A 21,938-nucleotide genomic window follows, 5' to 3' on the forward strand; every position below is an offset into this window, starting at 1 on the left:
AGTGGTAGAAGTAAGGGAACATTGTGAAAGAGAGGAAGATTGAACATATTCTTTAACGAATAAGGGTTGTTTGTGAATGATTTGATTGAAGGTTTTTCAGACAAAGTTCTACTTCTTGAAAATGTTATATGGATTGATAATGGGTACAAGGGTATTTTCTATTTGGACATTTTCAGGAATATGAGAAATTTTCACAAGATGGTCTATCTTGTTGGATACAGTTTTTCTGCAAAAAGGAGAGAGTTGTAGAGTGGAGGTATGAGTAGTGATTTCTGAAGTCATGATAGCTAGATTCTCTTCTCTGTCACCAATGGCTCTGATACCAATTGAAGCCGAGAGCTGTTCATTCCAATGATTCTCATACTGTAAACTCAACGCAAGATAAATCCTCAAGCTAAGACCGTATAGAGGCACCTCGCCATGAGAGGTCTTTGTGCTCTTTTGGATTCTTATAGCCGAGTTAGTCCTTTTGGATTCTTATAGCTTTCTAAATTCTTCATCTCTCTCTCGATCCTTTGGCTATAAGCTATTAGCTTGCACGATTTATTCTTTTATGATTCAAAAGGACTAACTCGGCTATAAGAATCCAAAAGAGCACAAAAACTTCTCATGGCAATATGCCTCTATATGGTCGAGAATTTATCTTGCCTTGAGTTTACATCGTTAGTGAGAATTTAGTATACGTGTCTAATAGGTAAAAGTAAAAGTCGAGAGGCTATGCAGGAGGTTTATATATTAGGACTCTTTGAATCCCCGTTTATCATCTTTTGTCTTGTTCGACTCTTTGTCTTGTCCTGCTTAAACCAAGCCGCTTCCTTTACGCCGCTTACACCACCGCTACCACTGCTCTTGCATCTTTTTCTCCTTCTATTTATGGTCCCATCGCCGTCAATCATAAACGAAACCTTAACACTTTCTAGTTCCCTCCAGAGAAGAAGGTGACCTCTTTTCTTAAATCGACAACGACGAATACGGCGAGCTATCACCCTAAAACCACCACCTCCACCACCACGTCCACCGCCGACTCTTGTATCATTTTATCAGACTCTTCTCCTGTTCAAGTAAGCATATATTCAAGCTTCTAATTACATGCTTTTTAGTAGTTGCTTTGGTTGTTGATCATCTTTGTGTTGTTCAATTAAAAAAAAAATCAGGTGTCAATGTGCTACACGAGTTAGTTCAGGGTCCAATTTGTACTTTAGCCAACTGCTTCTATAGAATAGAGAAACCAGCGTCGCCACCGCTACCGCCACGGTTGCTTTGTCTACATACTTCTCAATCAAAGAAAAAGAAAAAGAAAACTCAATTATTTATTAGACAGGGAAAGCAAAATGTAAGTGGTAGTATGCTTATATTTGATCTTTGTTTCAAATTCAGCTACTTAGTACTCGAACTATTTTCATGCTGCCTATTCAAATTCTTTCTCGTAGTTCTCCATTATCACCTTTTAACAATACTGAAATACAGTAAATTTATGGACTTTAATTTTCTGTTTTTGTATTTTAGGTCAAGAATATGTGTGAAGAATTTACCAAAATATGTGGCGGAGGATCGCTTGCGAGAAGTATTCTCTCAGAAAGGAGAAATTACTGATGCAAGGCTAATGCGAACCAAGTATTCTCGATTTCTCTTTCTCATTTCTTTGTTGGGGAATATTACATGCTGTTTCGTTTCTATTTAATTCATTAAAGAATACCATGATCTTGCATTCCTTTGACGTGGTCTTCTCTTTGTGGTTTAAGAGATGGTAAAAGTAGACAATTTGCTTTCATTGGGTTCCGAACTGAACTTGAAGCTGAGGAAGCTCTCAAATACTTCAACAAATCTTACCTTGATACTTGTAGAATCACCTGCGAGGTGTGTTTTCTTTTTGTTTTTTTGGTTAATTTTATTTGAGATGTTTTTTATATTGCTGTTTCTGTGTGGGGTTACTTACAAAGTGACTGTAGTATGTGTAGCATATGAAAAACTATGTATTTGAACTGGAATTTGAGGAGAAATGACCCCTATTATTTTCATCTAGATTGCTCATAAAGTTGGAGATCTGGATATTCCTCAACCATGGAGTAAATACTCCAAGAAGAAAGAAAAGGACGTGACTGAAACTGCTAAAAGAAATTTAAGCCTCAAAGGCACCCAAGATGAAAAGAAAACTAATAAAAAGGGGACTGAGGTTGATGATCCCCAACTGCAGGAATTTCTTCAGGTTATGCAACCACGGGCTAAGTCAAAATTGTGGGCGAATGACACCCTGGTTGCTCCCACTGCTGAGAAAAATTTAAAAGTCAATCAGAAGAAAGCTCAATCAAAGAAGGAAGGCATGGAAAAATCTGTCGTAGGAGTTGATGGATCAAATAAAAATAGTAATCGTGATGCTGAGAAGTCCGTTAATCTTGCTCATAATGATATCATCTCAGATACTGATTACTTCAAGAGTAGAGTGAACAAAGAATGGTCCGATTCAGAAAGTGGCAGCAGCGATAATGCTGACAATGACAACGACAAGGATGAGGACTATGACAATGAAATATGCGAGAATAGTGATTCTATAAAAGAAAATCCTGAGAGCAAGGAAATTAAAAAAATAGATCAGAAGAGGCAACATGGTATAAGGGGTGTAGCCTCGGTAGAGGTTGAAGAGAAAGCCCCTTATCCAAATTCTGATGGTGAAATCCTCGACCTTGAGAACCCTTCATCTGATTTGAAAGATGAGAATGATGAATTTGTTGAGACTGGCCGTCTTTTTGTCCGAAATCTGCCATACACAGCAACGTATGCATACTATCACCTCTTATAGATAATGCCTTTGGCATCTAAATTATTGTCAAGTGCATGAAATTGTTTATTTGTATTGCATATGTTATTGCTGATTGTTTTCTTTTATGTCATCAAATCTGCCATACACAGCAACGTATGCATACTATCACCTCTTATAGATAATGCCTTTGGCATCTAAATTATTGTCAAGTGCATGAAATTGTTTATTTGTATTGCATATGTTATTGCTGATTGTTTTCTTTTATGTCATCATGTTTTTGGTAACAGGGAGGATGAGCTAGAAGAGCACTTCAATAGATTTGGCAACATCTCACAGGTCCATCTTGTTGTTGATAAATATACAAAACGGTCCAAGGGATTTGCCTACATTCTCTATGCACTTCCAGAGTCTGCAGCAAGGTATTTAGGGTCAATGCTTAAACTAGTTCTATACAGGTTGCATTCCCTGCTTATCATGGCATTCTTCTTATAATAATACCATTAATGGTGAGGCTTTCTAGAGGTAGTTATTTAACATTCTTTAGCTCAAATGCTTCTTAGCTGTTAGTAGCATAGTGCTTTCTGCAACTAATGGCTGTCAATTTATTTAAAAGAGAAGATTCCTGATTTTTTGTGTGTTTGTATAAAGTTGAATGATAATGATATGTTTTTTGAGGGCCATCCATCCTCCAGTTGTAAGGTAAGGTTCTCCAATCGCGACATGGAAGCATCCAAATCAAGGAATAGGTTCCTCGCACTGCAATGAGTTGGCCGAATACATCCAGCTCTCTTCATCTCCTCCAATGCAGAGATGGGAAGCCTCAATTTTTGTGCATTGGATTGTAGTCAAATTTTAAAATTTTATATTCTTACTTCTAGCCTAGAGGCTAATGAGATATGTCAAAATTCTTTTTGAATGTGTTAATCATGGATGAGGAGATGGATTCATGGGGCGTCTTTTCATACTTGGACCTTTGGCTTTCTTCTTAGTGCTTTTGGGCTACTTAATTGTTTATGATTTTTCTGTGTGCATAACTGCATGTTTTGTTTTGGTTATTCTGAATGATTATTGCTAGTTTTTCGCCATATAGAAGGATTTTCATAAGTTTTTTGGTATATAGCTTAGGATATTTTCCCCCTTGTATTCTTGGTGTTTATTCAGATTGAGTTTTTGTGTAATTCTTTTGCAGGGCCTTAGAAGAATTAGACAATTCTATTTTCCAAGGAAGATTGATGCATGTCATGCCTGCGAAACAGAAAAATCCTGACAAGCAAGAGTATTTTCGGCATTGATCTCCGTTTTCTTCCAATTTGTGTTTTCTAGATCTAAGAAATTGAGTGTTGGTTGCATACTTGGTAGGGTTGATGATCCTTCAAGACATGGGTCAAAAACTTTCAAGCAACACTGGGAGGAAGAAAGAAAGGCATCTGAAGTCAATGGAAATACAAGAGCATGGAATACTTTGTTCATGCGCCCTGATACAGTATGTCAAAACCTGACACAGAAGTGTGCATTTCATTTATTAACAGGGTTTCTACTTATATTATTCTTTTTTTAATCAATTTTGTAATTTTCCCTAGACTAGATTAAATACAAATAATATAGGTGGTCTTCCACATTTACGCAAGATGAGATAAATTATATCCACATCAAGAATTACTTTGGTGTCTTCAACATTTTAGATATGGAGAATAATTGGATTAGACATATACAAACTGCCTAGCAAAATCTCTCTAAATCCGGCTTGCCCTTCTAATCGGTAGTAATTATCCTTGATGTTGAGCCAATCTAATTGGTAGTAATTATTCTAAACTCATTTCTCGGACAACCTTATAAGCACATTCAAGGTTACCAGTTCACACTCACAACTAAGAATACCAATAATTAATAGTTCATGTTTTCTGATCTTGGCTAAGGATCTGCTTTTGGTAACAGACGGATCATGTAGCCTTTATTGTGTCTGTATGTGAACTGAAAATCTCAACCTTCCTCTGCAGTTCTTTTCTTTTTCCTTTCTATTTTTAAAGAAAAAATTGAAGCAGAGTACGAAAGAGCTTATTCTTTATAAACATGAGGTGTACAAGAGAATTCTTGCAAGGAAGTAAGCAATATCAAGAGGGATTGTTTCTTGCCATTATTGATTATTGGTTATTTTACCTGATTTAGACATTGCTTTTGTGATGCCTTGAGTAACACATTACCAGAATTCTAAAACTATTATTCATGTACAGGCTTTTCTATACTAAGTTCTTGTTTAGGAAGGGATGTAATATTTGGGATGAGATGGCGAAGGAAAGAATATAACAAAGGAGATACTTTTACTCTCCTGGCACGAGAAAATTGAGCGACTCATTTTTCTTGGAGCCCAATGAACTTATCTCCCAAGTTGGGTATGAAAACAATAAATTTACTTCAATGACCTGATCATTGGTCCTGTGCCCCTCTATCTCAATCACTGTCCAATCTCTGAATTAGTTCCCAAACATGATGCAAGTATTTATTCTAGGTTTTCTTCCTTTCTTAAGATTAATTGTGATAGCAATTTAAAGATGTTGTTTTTCTTGGGCTGCTAAATGCTCGGTTTTAAACTTTGGCTTCATTTTCTCTCTTGTTTTTGGTAGGTGGTTGAAAATATTGCGAGGAGGCATGGTGTGAATAAGAGTGATTTACTTGATCGTGAAGCTGATGATCTTGCTGTGCGCATTGCTTTGGGAGAAAGTCAAGTGATTGCAGAGACAAAAAATGCTCTTACTGGTGCTGGAGTAAACATCTTGTCTTTAGAGGAATTTGCTGCTGGGAAAACTGATGGCATGAAACGGAGCAACCATGTTCTGTTAGTGAAGAACTTGCCATATGGCTCTTCTGAAGGAGAACTTTCTCAGATGTTTGGGAAATTTGGTAGTTTGGACAAAATTATCCTTCCTCCAACAAAAACATTGGCCTTGGTATGTGTTTATTGACTTGACAACTTCTTGGTTTTAAATTCTTGTTCAAGTCGGATAATGCATGGTTATGTGGAGTTGCAAAATTTGGCTATCTGAGCCAAGATGATGGACATTGCTTAATTTGATGGATAAATAGTCGAAAAAGAATATGCTGAATGTTTGGGACATATAGGTTGATGATATGATAAGTTTATCGGTTTAATAGAATAAGAGAATGAAAAGAATTTAGTAGAAGTTGGGTTGCTGTGAACAGTAACTGAAGTCAATTTGGCATGGCTACCTTTGATAAAGAGAGGTAGAGGATAGAGAGGGCTGCCTTCGGTTCAACAATTTTTATTTTGTTATCAAACACTTAAATATATATAATTAGCAATTTCTGAAGCAGCAATAATATATTCTAACAACGATGTGAAAGACTAAAGATTCAAGTCTGGTGTTCTGCTAAAATTATTTAATAGTTTTCCAATCAGTTGATGTTTTACTAGCTGTGATATAAAAAGGAGGCTGCGTTCTAGGAAACGGATATGTTAAAAGTTCATAAGGCATCAGCTCTTGATGCCATTGAATGCATAAGAAAAATGCCAATCTTAAGAGTAGGTACTTGCTTGCACAAAAAATTTGGCTTTCCAGGTTGTGGGCACTTTTTATTGGTGAGGTTGGAGTATATTCTTGTGGAACTGGATAGTTTTGTTGGCTGTATTGGACATAAAATTTTTCTTCTCTTGTATCAGTAAATGTAATAGTTTAGAGTAGCAGGTTTTGCTAAATAGCAGACTGGGTGGGAGTTTATCCTGCTAATACCCTGCATTGGGTTTGGAATTTATTGTTAGAACAGACAATGGAAAATTCTTTCAATTGGCGTCTACTTCCTGTTAAGTTGATTGTCTGGCTGTGAACTTCTGTTCAAGTCTTTTGATTTAGATTCGCCAGTAAGCCAATATGCTCATGTCTATCAGTCTTATGGGTTTACATGCACACACCTGTTTTATTACTTCATTCTGATGTAAAAGATTGTTAGTTTCTCGTTCTTGAAAGTCTTGGAACCATTTGTGGGTGCCTTCTTTGTTTTCGTTTAATTAGGTTATAGCGTATGTAAAGGCTTTCCTCTTTCTTTTTGTATTTATTGTTCTTTCTAATGTTTAATTCTGTTGTTGAATCTCTTACCTCAATAACTTGGAATTTGGCAAGTGGAGTTGGGATTTTTTGCTATCTAATTGCTGTATCGGTTTTCCTGATATCAATTTATTTATTCACTCAATGATATTTCAGGTGGTTTTTCTTGAACCATCCGAGGCACGTGCTGCTTTTAAAGGTTTGGCATACAAGCGGTACAAGTAAGTTTTCTTTTGTTTCTGGTGTAGATTTTCATCTTCTTTTGGAATTTAGGACATTTAAACGTGCCTTTTTCTAGTGTGAAAGAAAATGGAGATTGAATTTTTCCTTCTTGTGCTAATATAGGGATGCTCCATTGTATTTGGAGTGGGCTCCTTCCGATGTTCTTAACCAAAGTTTAACATCTAAGAGCAGTGAAGATGGTAATAATGCTGTAGGTGAACATGATGCCAAGAGAGTGATGCTGGAACAAAGTGTGGAAGGATTATCAGAACTGGATATTGATCCTGATAGAATTGAGGTGACTAATATAGATTTCTCTTGTGCATCTGCCTATTTCTTCCTTTTCTGCCTCTATATAATATGTCTGACGGTTTTCTTATTCCTTGTTTGTGTGGAGTGAAAAGAGGAAAGAGGATACATAGTTAGGTCCATTTTTTCATTATATCATTTTGAAAATAATGTAGATGGAAGAATTAATTTATCATATTCAAATGAGTAACATCATTTGGAAGCACAAAAAAGTGCATTAAACTGGAATCATCTCTGCAAATCCCCCAAGTTAGGGCAAGTTGAATAAATAAAGGTTTGTTTGGATCTGCTCTCAATTATTATTAAATGAAACTACAAGAAGTTGGCTTCATCCCCCTACCTTCATCCAACCAACATTTGAAATGAGAAGGAAAAGGAAATGACATAACAGCTTGGTCATATGATATTAAGAAATTTTAGATTATTGTTAGAACAAAGGCATTCCTGAATTAAACTGTGGAAAAATGTTTTGCAGTTCTGCTTAAACATAATAAATCTGTAGATGCTGGTTTGGATTGAGGGGGACCTCTTCTGTTCAGCAGTGGTTTTGGGTAAGCTTATTAATTGTTTGAAGGCCATGAATGTGGTGGATATAGTGGTGATGGTACTTCTTAGTATTTGATTATTCAAAAAAAAAAAAAAAGGATTAATAAGATAATGGGTGAATGGGATGGGTAATGGGCTAATAGGAAGAAGAAACTGAGATGAGATGGGATTTAGATACGACTGTCAATTTGATTTGAAGAAATTTTTTTTTCCTTTCTCTATTTTTTTTATAAATGTTTCTTTGTTTTAAAAGTTAAGTTGAATACTTAATTTTTTATTTTTATTTGAAAAATAAAAGTTGTCCGTCACACACTTTACATAGTGTACACGTCACACACTTTACATAGTGTACATGTCACACCCTATAAACTCTTCAAGAAAGAAGTTAAATGACCTTAATATAGCAAGTATACTGTTAAATTGGCCCAAAAAAGAGGGGGTTAAATCGTACCTTTATTCCTTTAATTACTCAACTTAAGCTACTTTATTTCTGAGGCTCTGTTGACTACATGATTAATCATATTTACAGAATTTTATATATCGAGTTAATTGTAGTTTGGTAGAAATTGGAACATAAAGAAAGAAAAGGAAAATTACCTAAGTCTGTAGAGAATGGGAAAGAAGGTTAATGAACTGAAACCATAGGTCTGGGAGGAAGACATCTAGATATTTTTGGTGTTTGACTGAAACCAAACTGCTTTTCTTCTATTCTATTTCTCTTACTGTTGCAATGTAAAGTTCTCGTCTCTATCTTTGGGGATATGTCCATTATACATATAGGTTAACCTCTCTCTACAGTGATACTCTATATAAGAATAACCTCTACATAGTTATAAACAATTTTGGTCCCAATTTGGACTAGTTGTAAATAAGAATAAATCTTATACTGTAATAAGTTATAAATTTTTAAGTCTCGTCTTAAGAAAATATTCCTCTAATAATATTTGTATTTATATTATATATATATATATATATATATATATTATGTTTTGTCTTATTGTTTTATCTCATCAATATCTCTAGTTGTTATCATTTTACTAACAAGATTATAGATTAAGTGAAGAAGAGTTTTAATACTTAAATTTTCATTAAGTTATAACCTTCTCATAGCTATAAATTTTATTTGGTTCACACAGAGAGAGAGAGAAGGATAGGTTATCTACTAGAAAATGCAGACACGCATCTCAAACATGAAGGCTTGTTTATTGTTAACATAGCAAGAATCAATTCGGACTTTTCAGCTTTCTACTGTTTTTGAGAAGCTGATAATGATTTATACTTGCAATTTGACCTGTTTTCATTTTTATTTAAGTAATTATAATATTATTACTTCAGTGTGACTAATGGATTGTTGATTGGATACCCACTAATTTGACCTTTTTTATGGTGTGCTACTTCTTCAGCTTCCAATGTATGTATATATAAATTTTTTTATATAATTCTTTCTTTGACTCCCTACTATGCTTCAGTCACGATCACTATTTGTCAAGAACCTGAATTTCAAGACTTCTGATGAAAGTCTGAAAAAGCACTTTAGCGAACACATGAAGGAAGGGAAGATCCTAAGTGTCAGGGTAATTATCTGGGTCCTTAGAATTCTAACCATTATTTATTGGAACTATCAAAAAAACAATTATTTATTGGACCCAGTTTATTCTTATAGTGGGTCGTTTTTTCTTTTCGTTGCAGATAAAAAAGCACTTAAAAAATGGTAAGAATGTTTCAATGGGTTTTGGTTTCATAGAGTTTGATGCTGTGGAGACAGCAACAAATGTTTGTACTGATCTACAGGTAATTGCATACTTATATATACAGCATCTTCATCTTATCTGTTTCTGAAATTTATTGCTTCTGCTAACCTTTTCTTTTCTTTTACCTTTGCGCTCATCTAGGGAATTGTTTTGGATGGGCATGCTCTTATCTTGCAATTATGTCATGCTAAGAAGGATGAACAAGTGAGGAAAAATGTTGAGAAGGATAAGAGTTCTACAAAATTACTTGTTAGAAATGTAGCTTTTGAGGCAACAGAGAAAGATCTTAGACAGTTGTTTAGCCCATTTGGCCAGGTAACTTACTTTTTCCCACAGAGAGAGCAAGAGAGGGTGGGGGAAAAAGTGAAAAAGGAAATAACATAATGCAATATAGATAGCTAGATCATGTATTCCAAACATAATAGTGCAAGGTCACCTATTTAAAAGAGTATAGCTAAGAGCATTTTGATAATACCGTTGTCGGCCAATGATTCTTATCCTTTAAACGTTCTTCCTAGCCAAGTGCATTATGATTATTTTAATTTTTTAAGAGCAAATATTAAGTTTCTGATCAACTCCGGTAACATGCAGATCAAGAGATTAAGGCTGCCAGTGAAGTTTGGAAACCATAGAGGCTTTGCATTCGTGGAGTATGTTACAAAGCAAGAGGCGCAAAATGCACTTCAAGCACTTTCAAGCACCCATCTATATGGTCGACATTTGGTAGGTCATCTACAATTTCAATAAACCTTCTTTTATGCTCTAAAGACTTGGAATGAAACAGCTTTGATTGCTGCTCTGATTTTCAGGTTCTGGAGAGAGCCAAGGAAGGAGAGAGCTTAGAAGAACTACGGGCCCGTACAGCAGCACATTTCAGTGATGAGCTAAGTGGCATGCATAATCCTGCAAAGGTGTCTAAGAAAAGGAAGAATATGGCTGTTTTAGATGAAGGAACAATGAAATTTCAAAGGATTGCCAGTTAGTTCTTTTACCAATCTTCTTATGCATGTAATATAAGAGGGGATGATTTATTTTAGCTGTTATGTATGGACTAGATTTACTTTCATCTTATGCTGGCCCCAGTTTTGCGTCTTAGGAGCTGGTTTTTGTTTACTGTTGTTTTTCTTCAAATGAGTAAAACATCATTTCTTTCACACATGCACAGCCTGCTTATCACACAATATAGATTCTCATTTGGAATAAACCGTATCTCTGCTATTTGTATTTGGCTCTATATTATATAGTTTAGTTGCAGGCCCTGCTATAACTATTGTAAACTGGTTTCAAAATGATGGGTTTTGGTATATTGACCAACCTAAAACTAAACAGCATTAATGGATGATCATACTCGATCATTGGCCTCAGCTCATCCCAAATACCATCTCCAATTTAGTTGGAAAGATTTACTTTTTGATGCCACTAATGCAACTTGATTCCTGATTTCAGCTGCCCTGGAAAAAAGTGGTTGCTTTTACTGAAATGATGATCGGCTATTGTCATGTTATCAATTGAAACTTCATTAAATCGTTCGTACTTGATCCCTTCAATTGGGGTGGCTATTATTCACGAGTTATGCCAAAATTTCAAGTCTAATTCTGCATTTTTAAAAGTGTATTAATATCTCTTGACTTCTTTTTGTTTTTGTTAACTATTTTTCCGTCTATTTTTTTATTAGTCAATTGGTTAAAAAATTTAATTGACTAAAAAAATTTAATTTAGTTATTAAATTTATTATCAAATATCAAATTCATCTAAAATTAAATTGATATTGAATTTATATTTAAAATTATATTTTTAAAAATAATGTAAATATCAAACTCATTCTGAACAATATAATTTTACTTTTAGTATAATAGTTATAATTCTAATATCTTAATATAATTTTTAAAAATAAAAATAAAAAATTTTAACATGATTTAACTTTTGAGCATAATAAGTCATTTAAAACTTTATAATTCAATAATTTAAATATATTAACTAATGGCATGATAATTTAGAACATATTTATAAGCACAATCTATATTTCATTGTACCAATCAACACTATAACGAGATCTACTTAAAAACACCAAATTACCTAAGGAAAATAAAACTGTTAACTAGGACAGACTTTAAGGTTGAGAAAGCTAAATAAAGCACCATCTTTTCCAGAATATAAGTTTTACAAGTCTAGTTTCATTTACAATTGGCCTTGTACCATTTGAATGTGTGAGCAAAGAGAATTTCATAAAACAATACATTCAGGTCAGATTGCCAAACAGACTGAAAAAAAAAAACTATCTTGCTCGATCAGAGCCTCCAAACGACAGAATTAGGTCTTCCTCAAACCTAAAAAGTTTTAGAGGACTGATTGAAGTTTCTGAAGGTCCAAACCATGCCTCATTTGGAGTTGTAAAACACTAAATAAGGCTCCACGAAGTGGACTGATATGCAGGAGGTCGAATCCCGAAATTCTGTTTTAACAATTATAAATAAATCAAACTTTGAAGCTTGAGACTTGTAATTAAATATCTCAAAAACCATTTCCAAAATTATTTAAAACTAATAAGCAATCTATTCAATGATCCAAAATACATGACACACAAATTCCTAATTTTCCAAAAGTTGAGTTACTTACTTTAGATTAAGGATGTACAACTCCAAACTTGCAAAGGAGACTAATCAACTTTCTCTATCTTCAATTCATTATCTTGAACACTTCTAAGCTTGACTTCACTTTTTTCGGTTCCTCTTTACAAACTTCAAATGTAAACTTCCTCAATTCTTAAACAAATCTAACATGTCTTAGCTTATAAATAAGCTAATCTAAGAGAAAGAAGAATTAAATCTTATATTAATCTATCCAAATTACCAAGAGAGACAATCTAATTTTGTTTTGAAAAAGGAAAGAAAAGAAGAAGAAAAGAAAAAAAGATGTACACGAACAATCTACTGTTTTAAAAAATACTTGATAAATATATCAGTCTAAAGACAACAACAACCATAAATGAATAAAACCAACCGAAACATAAACTTTAGGAGGAAGAAGAGGTGATATAGCCTCTATTTTTGTTTAAAGAAAAAGAAAAAGCTACCAGGACGCCATATGTAGCAGAAGCGCCCGCTCTGCCTTTCATAGCTCCATATAACAATAAATTCAAAGGAAACAAAGATACTTCTTACTTTTTTAGAAAAACAAGAAAAAGAACATGTATCTTTCAAAATAAATGAAGTTTTATAGTAACATGTAAGAAATAATATAGCATATTCAATGAGGCATTTAAAACAAGATATTAAAACAGGCTGGCATAAATGTTTACTCAAAACAAAGTTGCAGTGTAGTTGCAACGAAAAAAACTTCAGATGAGAAGTAACATAAAAACCTCAGCAAACCAAAAGAAAATAATACAAGCTTCTAGTAATAGCTATGCAGTTTACCTAAGAAAAAGCTATAGGAGTCGAGATACCATTCACACAAATACAACACTATTTATAAGCAAAGTGTAACCAGAGTTAGTGAAGAAGCTAGAAGAGTGTTAAGGGTATTGTAGACAGTAGTAGTAAATATCCTAGAAAGCAGTGAGCAGCAAAGCGTTAAATGCTTCGGAGTAACAAATACGCAAGGATCTTGGACCAGCAATATAACAATAAGAAAATAATTAACTATATAGGCATATGTGCAAAGTATGAGATAATAGGTTCAGTTAGGTATGAGCTTACCATTGATCCATGATACATGCATGCATGGCTCAAGCAAATAGTTTGTTTCTAAATTAATGTAGATATAAGGCATATAAGTTCGGTATTTAACATGTTGTTACTTATTTCTAGTTCTTCTAGCTTTTGAAAAGAAAAGAAACTACCAAAAGGCCTATAGAAAAAGCCTCGCGAAAATGTTTACGATTCAGCGAAACTAAAACCTTTTTCATTTTGAACCTTTCTTGCCAACATTTTGAGCTAAGAGAAAGTTTTTTTTTTTTTTTTTTTTAATAAAAAATAATCATGGAAAAGAATTTGAAAATGATTCAAAAGCATCATTCTTATGAGCTAAGAAACTAACCCAAGTAAATTTAGAGTAATCATCTATAAGAAAATATGTATAATACTTTCCTCCTAAACTAACAACTTTAGTACGACTAAATAAATCCATGTGAATTAGTTGAAGAGGTCTAGAAGTACTTATAATATTTTTGGCTTTGAAGGATGTTTTGTGTTGTTTCCCCATTTAGTAAGGTCCATAAGTCTTGTCCTTTATGAACTTCACCTTTGGTAATCTAACTACCAATTCATCCTTTTTGAGGCTATAAAGTAGTTTCATACTTGCATGCCGAAGCCTCCCGATGCTACAACCATGACTCCTTATTTAAGAGACATAAAACACTTAAAAGATTCATTAGCAGTTCTGTGTAAGTTAATTGTGCAAGTATTGCTAAACCTTTCTCCTCTAAAAATTTTCTTGTCACTCCCAAGGAATTGACTTGGCAATCTTTAGAATCAAAGGTGACTTTGTCACCTATGTCATACAATTGACTTACACTCATAAGGTTATGCTTCAAACCATTAACTAAAAGAACATTATCAATGAGATGAGAGTCTTTCTTACCAATGGAACCAATTGATATGCATAGTTTTACACATATTTGCTGATATATTATTGCGAATTTTCTTAGCATTTATTGTGTTTTTATTCCAAGATCACCCCTATTTTCTATCCTTTCATGTTTCAGGAGATTTTATAGGTCCATCATCAGTGCTTTAGCAATTTTAGATCAATTTTGGATGAAAACGGACGGAATCAAAAGCTTTTTGACCTTGGGTTAACTTTTGAAAAGTCAACATGCCCCATGTTGGAGCCCGTGCATAAATTCCAGACCGTGTAGCTTAAGCACTTTGAAGCAGCATGTTTTTCGAGGGTACCACGCCTTAGAGCACGACCCGTGTTGCTTAACACGAGCAAGAACACGAGCATGGTCGATTCCATTCATTCCGTTAATTGGAGTCCAACACTGCCCGGACACGGCCCGTGTTGGGAGACACGGGTTGGAACACATCCGTATTTGTGCAATAAATAAAAGGAACAAGCCAAAAAGAGAAAAGGAGAGTTACGGATCAATGATTTTGACTTTTGATCTTCCGTTGTAATTTTGCTATACGTATTGTAAGGCATTTCAAGGGGCTTCCAGGAAACGTATTTGAACGGATTATCGAAGCCCTTCAAAATAAATTACTGATTTTTCTAAACTAACTTGTAGAAATAGTGAAACCAAGTCGAATCCCAAGGGAACCAATATGAATAGCTTCTCAAAGTTAAATAATAAAAATGGGGAGGTTTTGAATGTTGAACCAAAATTATAAATAAATAGAAAATAATAAAGGCTAAATATTAAAGTAAATAAATATCAATCTTACAAAACTTCCAATTCAAGAGTGAAAATTCTATCCAATTGTAATTCTGATTATAGGCTTAAATATCAATTTTTCTATTCAAGTACTTAGTCTACTTATTTGGAAAAGCTGCAACAAGTGTAAATTCTCCTAATTCAATTGACTCAAACCAAGCATCCAAATCAAAACTTACCATTAGTCAACTGTGCATGATAGCGTTCTATATCAAATCAATGATAGCATTAAGAATAATGAGAATGACTAAATCAATATTAATTAATCGAGATAGCTGCAATTGAATTAATCTTGTTCCTTTATTTCTCTAGAGCCTATCATGCAAGCTATGTAATTCGGAAAGGCCGCAATTAGACACACATGAGCCAACTCCTTGCTACTTGTGTCAATCTTTCATGACAGATCACAAACTCAAGGTTAGTAATAGAAAAACCAATATCAAATTGAGTCGTCAGTTCAATCAATATCAAAAATTCATAAATAATAAAAACAAGAAATAAAGAATACTTGAATTAAGGAATAATTATGTTAAGCACAAAGTCTCACAAAATCACAATTGGAATTTGTTCATTCTTGAATCAAAAACTAAAAGCTTAGCCACACATGGTGGAGTAAAAATTCACAAGAGTTGTAGGGAATAGAAGAAGAAAAATATTAATAATATCAAAGCTCTCAACCGTCCCTCTCTTTGTAAAACTAGCCTCCTTATGTAGGAAGTCAAACCTAAACCCTAATAAGATAATCCTTATCCAAAAAGAAACAAACTTCCTATATAATCTTAATCCCATAAGGAAGAATAAGATAAAGGATAATCTAAACAAATAAAATCCTAAATAATATGGGAGTTAGTTTTCCTTATCCAACACTTCCAAAATAAAGGAAATAACATAAAAGTGGGTCCACCACGAATTTAACTAAAAATTCAAAATTCTCTTTAACAGATTCCAGCAGCTCACAAATTGTAGGGCGTGGTCAATGCCCTATTAAAAATGACCTTCTGCATAAATTTTCACTGTTCCTCCAAAAGACTTGATTTTTGACAAGTGATACTTTAAAACATGTCTTTAGGTTGAATTCCACTCAATCCTTGATATTTTACCACCTAGATCAGAAAAAATACAATTTCCACAATTAAGCATAATATCCAATCAAAATATAAGGAAATTAAACATAATAAGTATAACTATTTATGATCTATCAAATTCCCCCACACTTAATCCATGCTTGTCCTCAAGCATACCTCAACTCGACATACCAATTCTCCTCTCTACTTCCTTTTCATCTCTTTTAATATCCACAAATACCAAATAAGTTAAACATACATCAATGAGTTGAATCATAATGACAATCAAGAGAGTAACACTCATAGGATAAATTTTGTAAAAAAAATAAGTATCTCACTAATTCATTAAAATCAAATACAACAAGACTTAACACCCTAACATGGTTTCACTCAATACTCTCAAAGTGTTTAGGATGCATTTGCTCTCAGAATCAAAACATTGCATGTTATCACCATAAGCTTGCTAATGAATCAAGTCTCCACCATTACACATGTATTAGATGCAAAAATCAAAGAGACTTCATAAGGGTTGTAATGGGGCTTAGGAAAGGGTATGATAAAAGAAAAAATTAAAGTGTTTCACAATCAAGACAAAAAGGTTAGTTACCTGCATGATAACTATACCACATAACCACAAAACACACTACAAAAACTTTGAAATTTATCCCCACATTTTGTATTAGCAGTAAAAACTTTGGAGAAATAACATGTAACAATTCAATTCAATATATTTGATGAACACTTCTTCAATTATCATCTTTCATAAAAGGAATAAATATCAACTTTTTCTTCTTCTTTTTTTCAACATTTTCTTTCCTTTTTTTCTTTTTTTTTTTGGCATTTTTCTGTTTCTTTTTATACCATGCAACACTTTTCCTCTTGTCTTGACAAGGGTAGAAAAATAGGGATAACAAACTAAAGGTCTTAGGCTAAATATGTGTTAAAAATAAGAAAAGGAAAAAGAAAGGAAAATAGGTTCAAAGTGGCTAACTAAAAGAAAAATCAACAAGGTAGGTCTTTTAAGAGTCTAAGAATTAGTTAATCCTAATTGCCCTTATCATATTAAAGTATCAATCCAAAAATGTGATCTCAACATGCATTCACAAGCAAGTTCTAGAATAAACACACTAAGTTTGATAACTCTCAACAATAATAATTAGAGCAAAATATAATGAACTGCTCTTAGGCTCAAAAGCTCACTTGAATGTTCAAATTTGCATCAAGTCTTGTGCATTTCACAATCAATAAACCAATGAGATACCATCAGATAATTTTAAAGAAACACTAATCATGCTTATCCCTTTTATGCATTAAAACTCAAACAAAAAATGTATTTCTAACTTACATGGCATTATAGGTTATTAAAAAAAAAAAAACTCAAGGTTGCAAAAGAAAAATTAGTACATATGAATTAAAGCATACCTAATTCTAAGCATAAAAAAAATAATTTTAAAAAAGAAAAGGAAATTATGTAATTAACAAATTCCTCCCCTACACCTAAACTATACATTATCCTCAATGTATCAAAAAGAAAATGGCTTACAAAAGAAATGAAAAGAAATATGAAACTCCCCTGATTTTCGAGCAACTCGGACTGAGTAGTCTATGGTGATGGTAGGCAAGGAGGTAGAACCCCCCAGTGCTTCATCAAGACGTTTAAATTTTTTTCCATCTTTGAGATTTTATATTCCGTCTTTTTCAAACGAGCTTCAAAATCTGGTTCAATTGAATCATCAGAGGCATAAAAGAAAAATAAAAAAAGTAGTGGGAAAAAAAGGTAGAAAATAATAATTAAAAAATGTTTTTATTTTTATATCATAGATAAAATATCCTAAAGAAAATAAAGTAAAGAAGTCAAATTTTTAAGGACTATTGCTCAAAACAAAATTAGAAGGTGATTTGAGATAAGGCGTGGTCACAGCTTATAAAAAATGATCGTTTGAAAAAAAAATTGGTTGATGCATCTAGGAGAGCTGTAAAAGGCGTGGTCATGCCTCATCAAATTAATCTCCTGCCCAAAAATTAAACTTCTTCATTAAAAGAAAACTAAAAACTAAAAATAAAATAAACTAAGTGAAAGAAAAGAAAAAGTATAAATAAAAATAAAGAAAGCATTTGGTTTGCTCCTAATAGCGTAATTGTTTAATGTCGTTTTGCTCGACGGAATAATGAAACACTTGAGTCATCCAAATAAGTAGGGTGATCCAAAGGAAAATTAATGAGACATGGAGCAATTTCACCCTCATTGAAAATCTTCAATCTATGACCATTCACTTTGAAAATTTTATCCGAATCCAAGCTTTTAATTTCTATTACGCCATAGGGAAACACATTAGTAACAACAAATGGACCGATCCATCGAGAACAAAACTTACCAGGCATAAGCTTCAATCGAGAATTATATAACAATACTTTTGACCAATCTCAAATTGTTTCCTAATAAGTATGTTATCATGGAATAACTTGGATTTCTCTTTATAAATTCTCGAATTCTCATAAGCATCCAATCGCAACTCCTCCAATTCTTGCAATTGTAGTCACCTTGACATCCCAGCTTTGTATATATCCATATTGCACCACTGAATTGCTTAATAGGCTTTTAGCTCCAATTTTGGTGCCTGCACAATTGAAGGTAACATCTTGTTATTAGTATTAGAAATTTCAGCATTGGAATTTATTGATTCAGATAATATTGCTGAAAATAATTCTTCTACACCAATCTCATAATCAATTCCTTCTAAATTAGATTGTGCATCTAATTCTTGCTTATCACTAACACTTTCTTTTGCAAATATTTCCTGCACAATTGAATCAATCACATCAATATGACAAAGAGAATGTACATCATTAGAACATTTCATTACATCAAAAATATTAAATTTAACAATCTCTCTATCAAACTCTACAGAGAGAGTACTCTCATCTACATTAATTTTTGTCTTAGCTGTTTTCATGAATGGTCGTCGTAACAAAATCGAAGCTAATTTTAATGAGGAATTACCATCCATTTCCAAAATGTAAAAGTCGGCAAGAAATTTGAGTTCATTAACCTACACTAAAACATCTTTAACAACTCCAAGGGGATGAATATAAGAACGATCAGCTAATTGAATCACTACACCAGTCTTTTGTAAGTTATTTAGTTTCAACTCTTGATAAATAGAAAATGGCATGACATTAATGGAAGCTCCTAAATCTAATATGGCACACTCAATTTTCGTATTACCAATAACACAAGGTAATGAAAACTTACCTGGATCCTTGCATTTTTCTAGCATGTTCTTTTGCAAAATAGCCGACACATTTTTACTTACCACCACTTTCTCCTTTTCCTTCATCCTCCTTTTATTTGTGCACAATTCCTTCAAGATTTTTGCATATTTAGGAATTTGCTTGACAACATCTAATAATGGGATATTTATCTCCACCATCTTAAAGGTATCCAAGTTCTCCTTTTCTTGCTCATCTTCTTTTGGCTTAACTAATCTGCTAGGAAAAGGAGGTAATGAAGTGTGAGATGAGAGAGATAGAGAAGGATCAAATTTTACTCCACATGATGCTTTAGAGGAAGCTTCTACTTCCTTTTTCTTCCTCGGTTCACTTTTCTTATGTGGAATCAACCCTGAAGGAATCTCCTTTCCACTTCTTAGTGCAATTGCACTAACATTCTCCTTTGGATTTACCTCTGGTTGTGAAGGTAGTTTTTTAGAATTTTGGGCTTCCAATTTACTAACCGAAGTAGCCAATTGAGTAATTTGATTGCCTAAATTCTGAATGCTTGACCTTGTTTTCTGTTGAAATTGAAGAGCACTGTTAGCAAGATTTTTAACAATATCTTCCAAAGACATACCTGAATTTGAAGCTTGAGGTTTTTGGAGAACTTGAGGTGGTCTAATGAAATTCTGAGAAGGATACTTTTGTTGTCCTCCTTGGTTTCCATAGCTCAAATTCGGGTGATCTCTCCATCTAGGATTTTATTGATTGGAAAAGGGATCATACTTCCTTTGAGGTTGACTAGTAAACCTGCCTAAAGCATTAGCCTCTTGTATCGAGTCTCGTTGCAATGTTGGGCACATATCAATAGGATGTCCTTAAACTGAACATATTCCACAGGCTTTTACCATTTGCAATTTCCCTATAGCCATTTGACGAACCAAAGCAGTTAAATCAGAAATTTGATTTTCAAGATTTTTAGTGCTTACCTCATTAACTCACCTAGTAGCTCTATCAGCTCTTGTACCAAATTGCTGAGAATTTTCAGCCATGTTTGAAATCAATTGCTTGGCTTCTTCAGGTGTCTTGTCTATCAAAGCTCCACCACTTGCTGCATCAATCATACTCTTATCCATTGGTAATAACCCTTTATAAAAGTATTGGATTAAGAATTGCTTAGAAATTTGGTGATGGGGGCAACTGGCACACAGTTGCTTGAACCTCTCCCAATACTCATACAATGTTTCTCCAATGAACTGTGTTATGCCACAAATTTCTTTTCTGATGTTGACAGATCTTGTTGCAGGGAAAAACTTATCTAAGAACAATCTTTTCATCTCATTCCATGTTGTTATTGAACCAGAGGGTAGATATTGGAGCCAATCTTTTGCTTTATCCTTCAAAGAAAAGGGAAAAGCTCTAAGATTTAGTTGCTGCTCGGTCACACCATGTGGCTTCATTCTGAAGCATACAATATGAAATTCCTTCAAGTGTTTATAAGGATCTTCACCTGCACATCCACGAAAAGAGGGGAGTAAGTAAATTAAGTCGGAGTTTAATTCAAAATCAACCGCAATATTAGGAAATGCAAAGCGTAAAGGTGGTTAATTCAAATCCGGCACGGCTAGATTTTTGAGAGTTCTGTTCCTACAACTTCTTGAGAAGTAAATGTGTCACCAATATCCAAATCTGTCTCCAATTCCTCTATGAGATGACTTTTCTTTGCCTAGTCTCCTTTCTTAATCGATGCGCTATCTTCTCAATTTCAGGATTATACTACAAATCAATCACCTGAGAAGAACGAGTCATAAAAAAATAAATTAAACAATGAGAAACTAAAATAGGGCCTCCGGCAACAGCGCCAAATTTTGAACGGGTTGTCGAAGGCCTTCAAAATAAATTACTGATTTTCCTAAATTAACTTGTAGAAATAGTGAAATCAGGTGAAATCTCAAGGGAACCAATGTGAATAGCTTCTCAAAGTTAAATAATAAAAATGGGCGGGGTGGGGGGGGGGTTTGAATATTTAAACCAAAATTATAAATAAACAGGAAAGTAATAAAGGCTGAATATTAAAGTAAATAAATATCAATCTTACCATACTTCCAATTCAAGAATGGAAATTCTATCCAATTGTAATTCTGATCATAGGCTTAAATATCAATTTTTCTATTCAAGTACTTAGTTTACTTATTCGAAAAAGCTGCAACAAGTGTAAATTCTCCTAATTGAATTGACTCAAACCCAACATCCAAATCAAAACTTACCATTAGTTAACTGGGCACGATAGCATTCCATATCAACTCAATGATAGCATTAAGAATAATGAGAATGACTAAACCAACATTAATTAATCGAGATAGCTGCAATTGAATTAATCTTGTTCCTTTATTTCTCTAGAGCCTATCATGCAAGCTATGTAATTCAGAAAGGCCGCAATCACACACACATGAGCCAGCTCCTTGCTACTTGTGTCAATTGTTCATGACAATTACGGATCATAAACTTAAGGTTAGCAATAGCAAAATTAATATCATATTGAGTCGTCAGTTCAATCAATATCAAAAATTCATAAACAATAAAAATAAGAAATAAAGAATACTTGAATTAAGGAATAATTCTGTTCAGCACAAAACCTCA

At 33.5% G+C, this 21,938-nt stretch overlaps 1 protein-coding gene across 3 annotated transcripts; it reads left to right on the top strand.

Moving 5' to 3' along the window:
• The first annotated feature begins 754 nt into the window (after positions 1-754).
• LOC8286308 (multiple RNA-binding domain-containing protein 1) lies at positions 755-10,802 on the top strand. Of its 3 annotated transcripts, none has more exons than XM_048372772.1 (16): positions 756-1,061; positions 1,155-1,333; positions 1,507-1,614; positions 1,743-1,857; positions 2,024-2,772; positions 3,046-3,177; positions 3,948-4,028; positions 4,118-4,241; positions 5,380-5,703; positions 6,973-7,037; positions 7,162-7,336; positions 9,363-9,467; positions 9,583-9,684; positions 9,786-9,959; positions 10,236-10,367; positions 10,454-10,802. In XM_048372772.1, coding segments are annotated over exons 2-16 (2,562 nt in total). In that variant the 5' UTR covers positions 756-1,061; positions 1,155-1,331; the 3' UTR covers positions 10,628-10,802. The 3 variants fall into 3 exon arrangements, with proteins under 3 accessions (XP_048228730.1, XP_048228729.1, XP_048228728.1); XM_048372771.1 differs by having other exon boundaries at positions 757-1,061; positions 3,948-4,034; XM_048372773.1 differs by lacking the exon at positions 9,786-9,959 and having other exon boundaries at positions 755-1,061; positions 3,948-4,034.
• The last annotated feature ends 11,136 nt before the right edge of the window (positions 10,803-21,938 follow it).

Source organism: Ricinus communis, chromosome 4, assembly GCF_019578655.1.
Source record: "Ricinus communis isolate WT05 ecotype wild-type chromosome 4, ASM1957865v1, whole genome shotgun sequence".
NCBI classification, from domain to species: Eukaryota; Viridiplantae; Streptophyta; class Magnoliopsida; order Malpighiales; family Euphorbiaceae; genus Ricinus; species Ricinus communis.

What these genes read in the sequence shown, in the direction of transcription:
- LOC8286308 (XM_048372771.1), top strand. An exon ending in GCAAGGCTAATGCGAACCAA is followed by an intron (nt 1,615 to 1,742) that starts GTATTCTCGATT and finishes TTGTGGTTTAAG; the next exon opens with AGATGGTAAAAGTAGACAAT. An exon ending in AAAAATCCTGACAAGCAAGA is followed by an intron (nt 4,035 to 4,117) that starts GTATTTTCGGCA and finishes CATACTTGGTAG; the next exon opens with GGTTGATGATCCTTCAAGAC.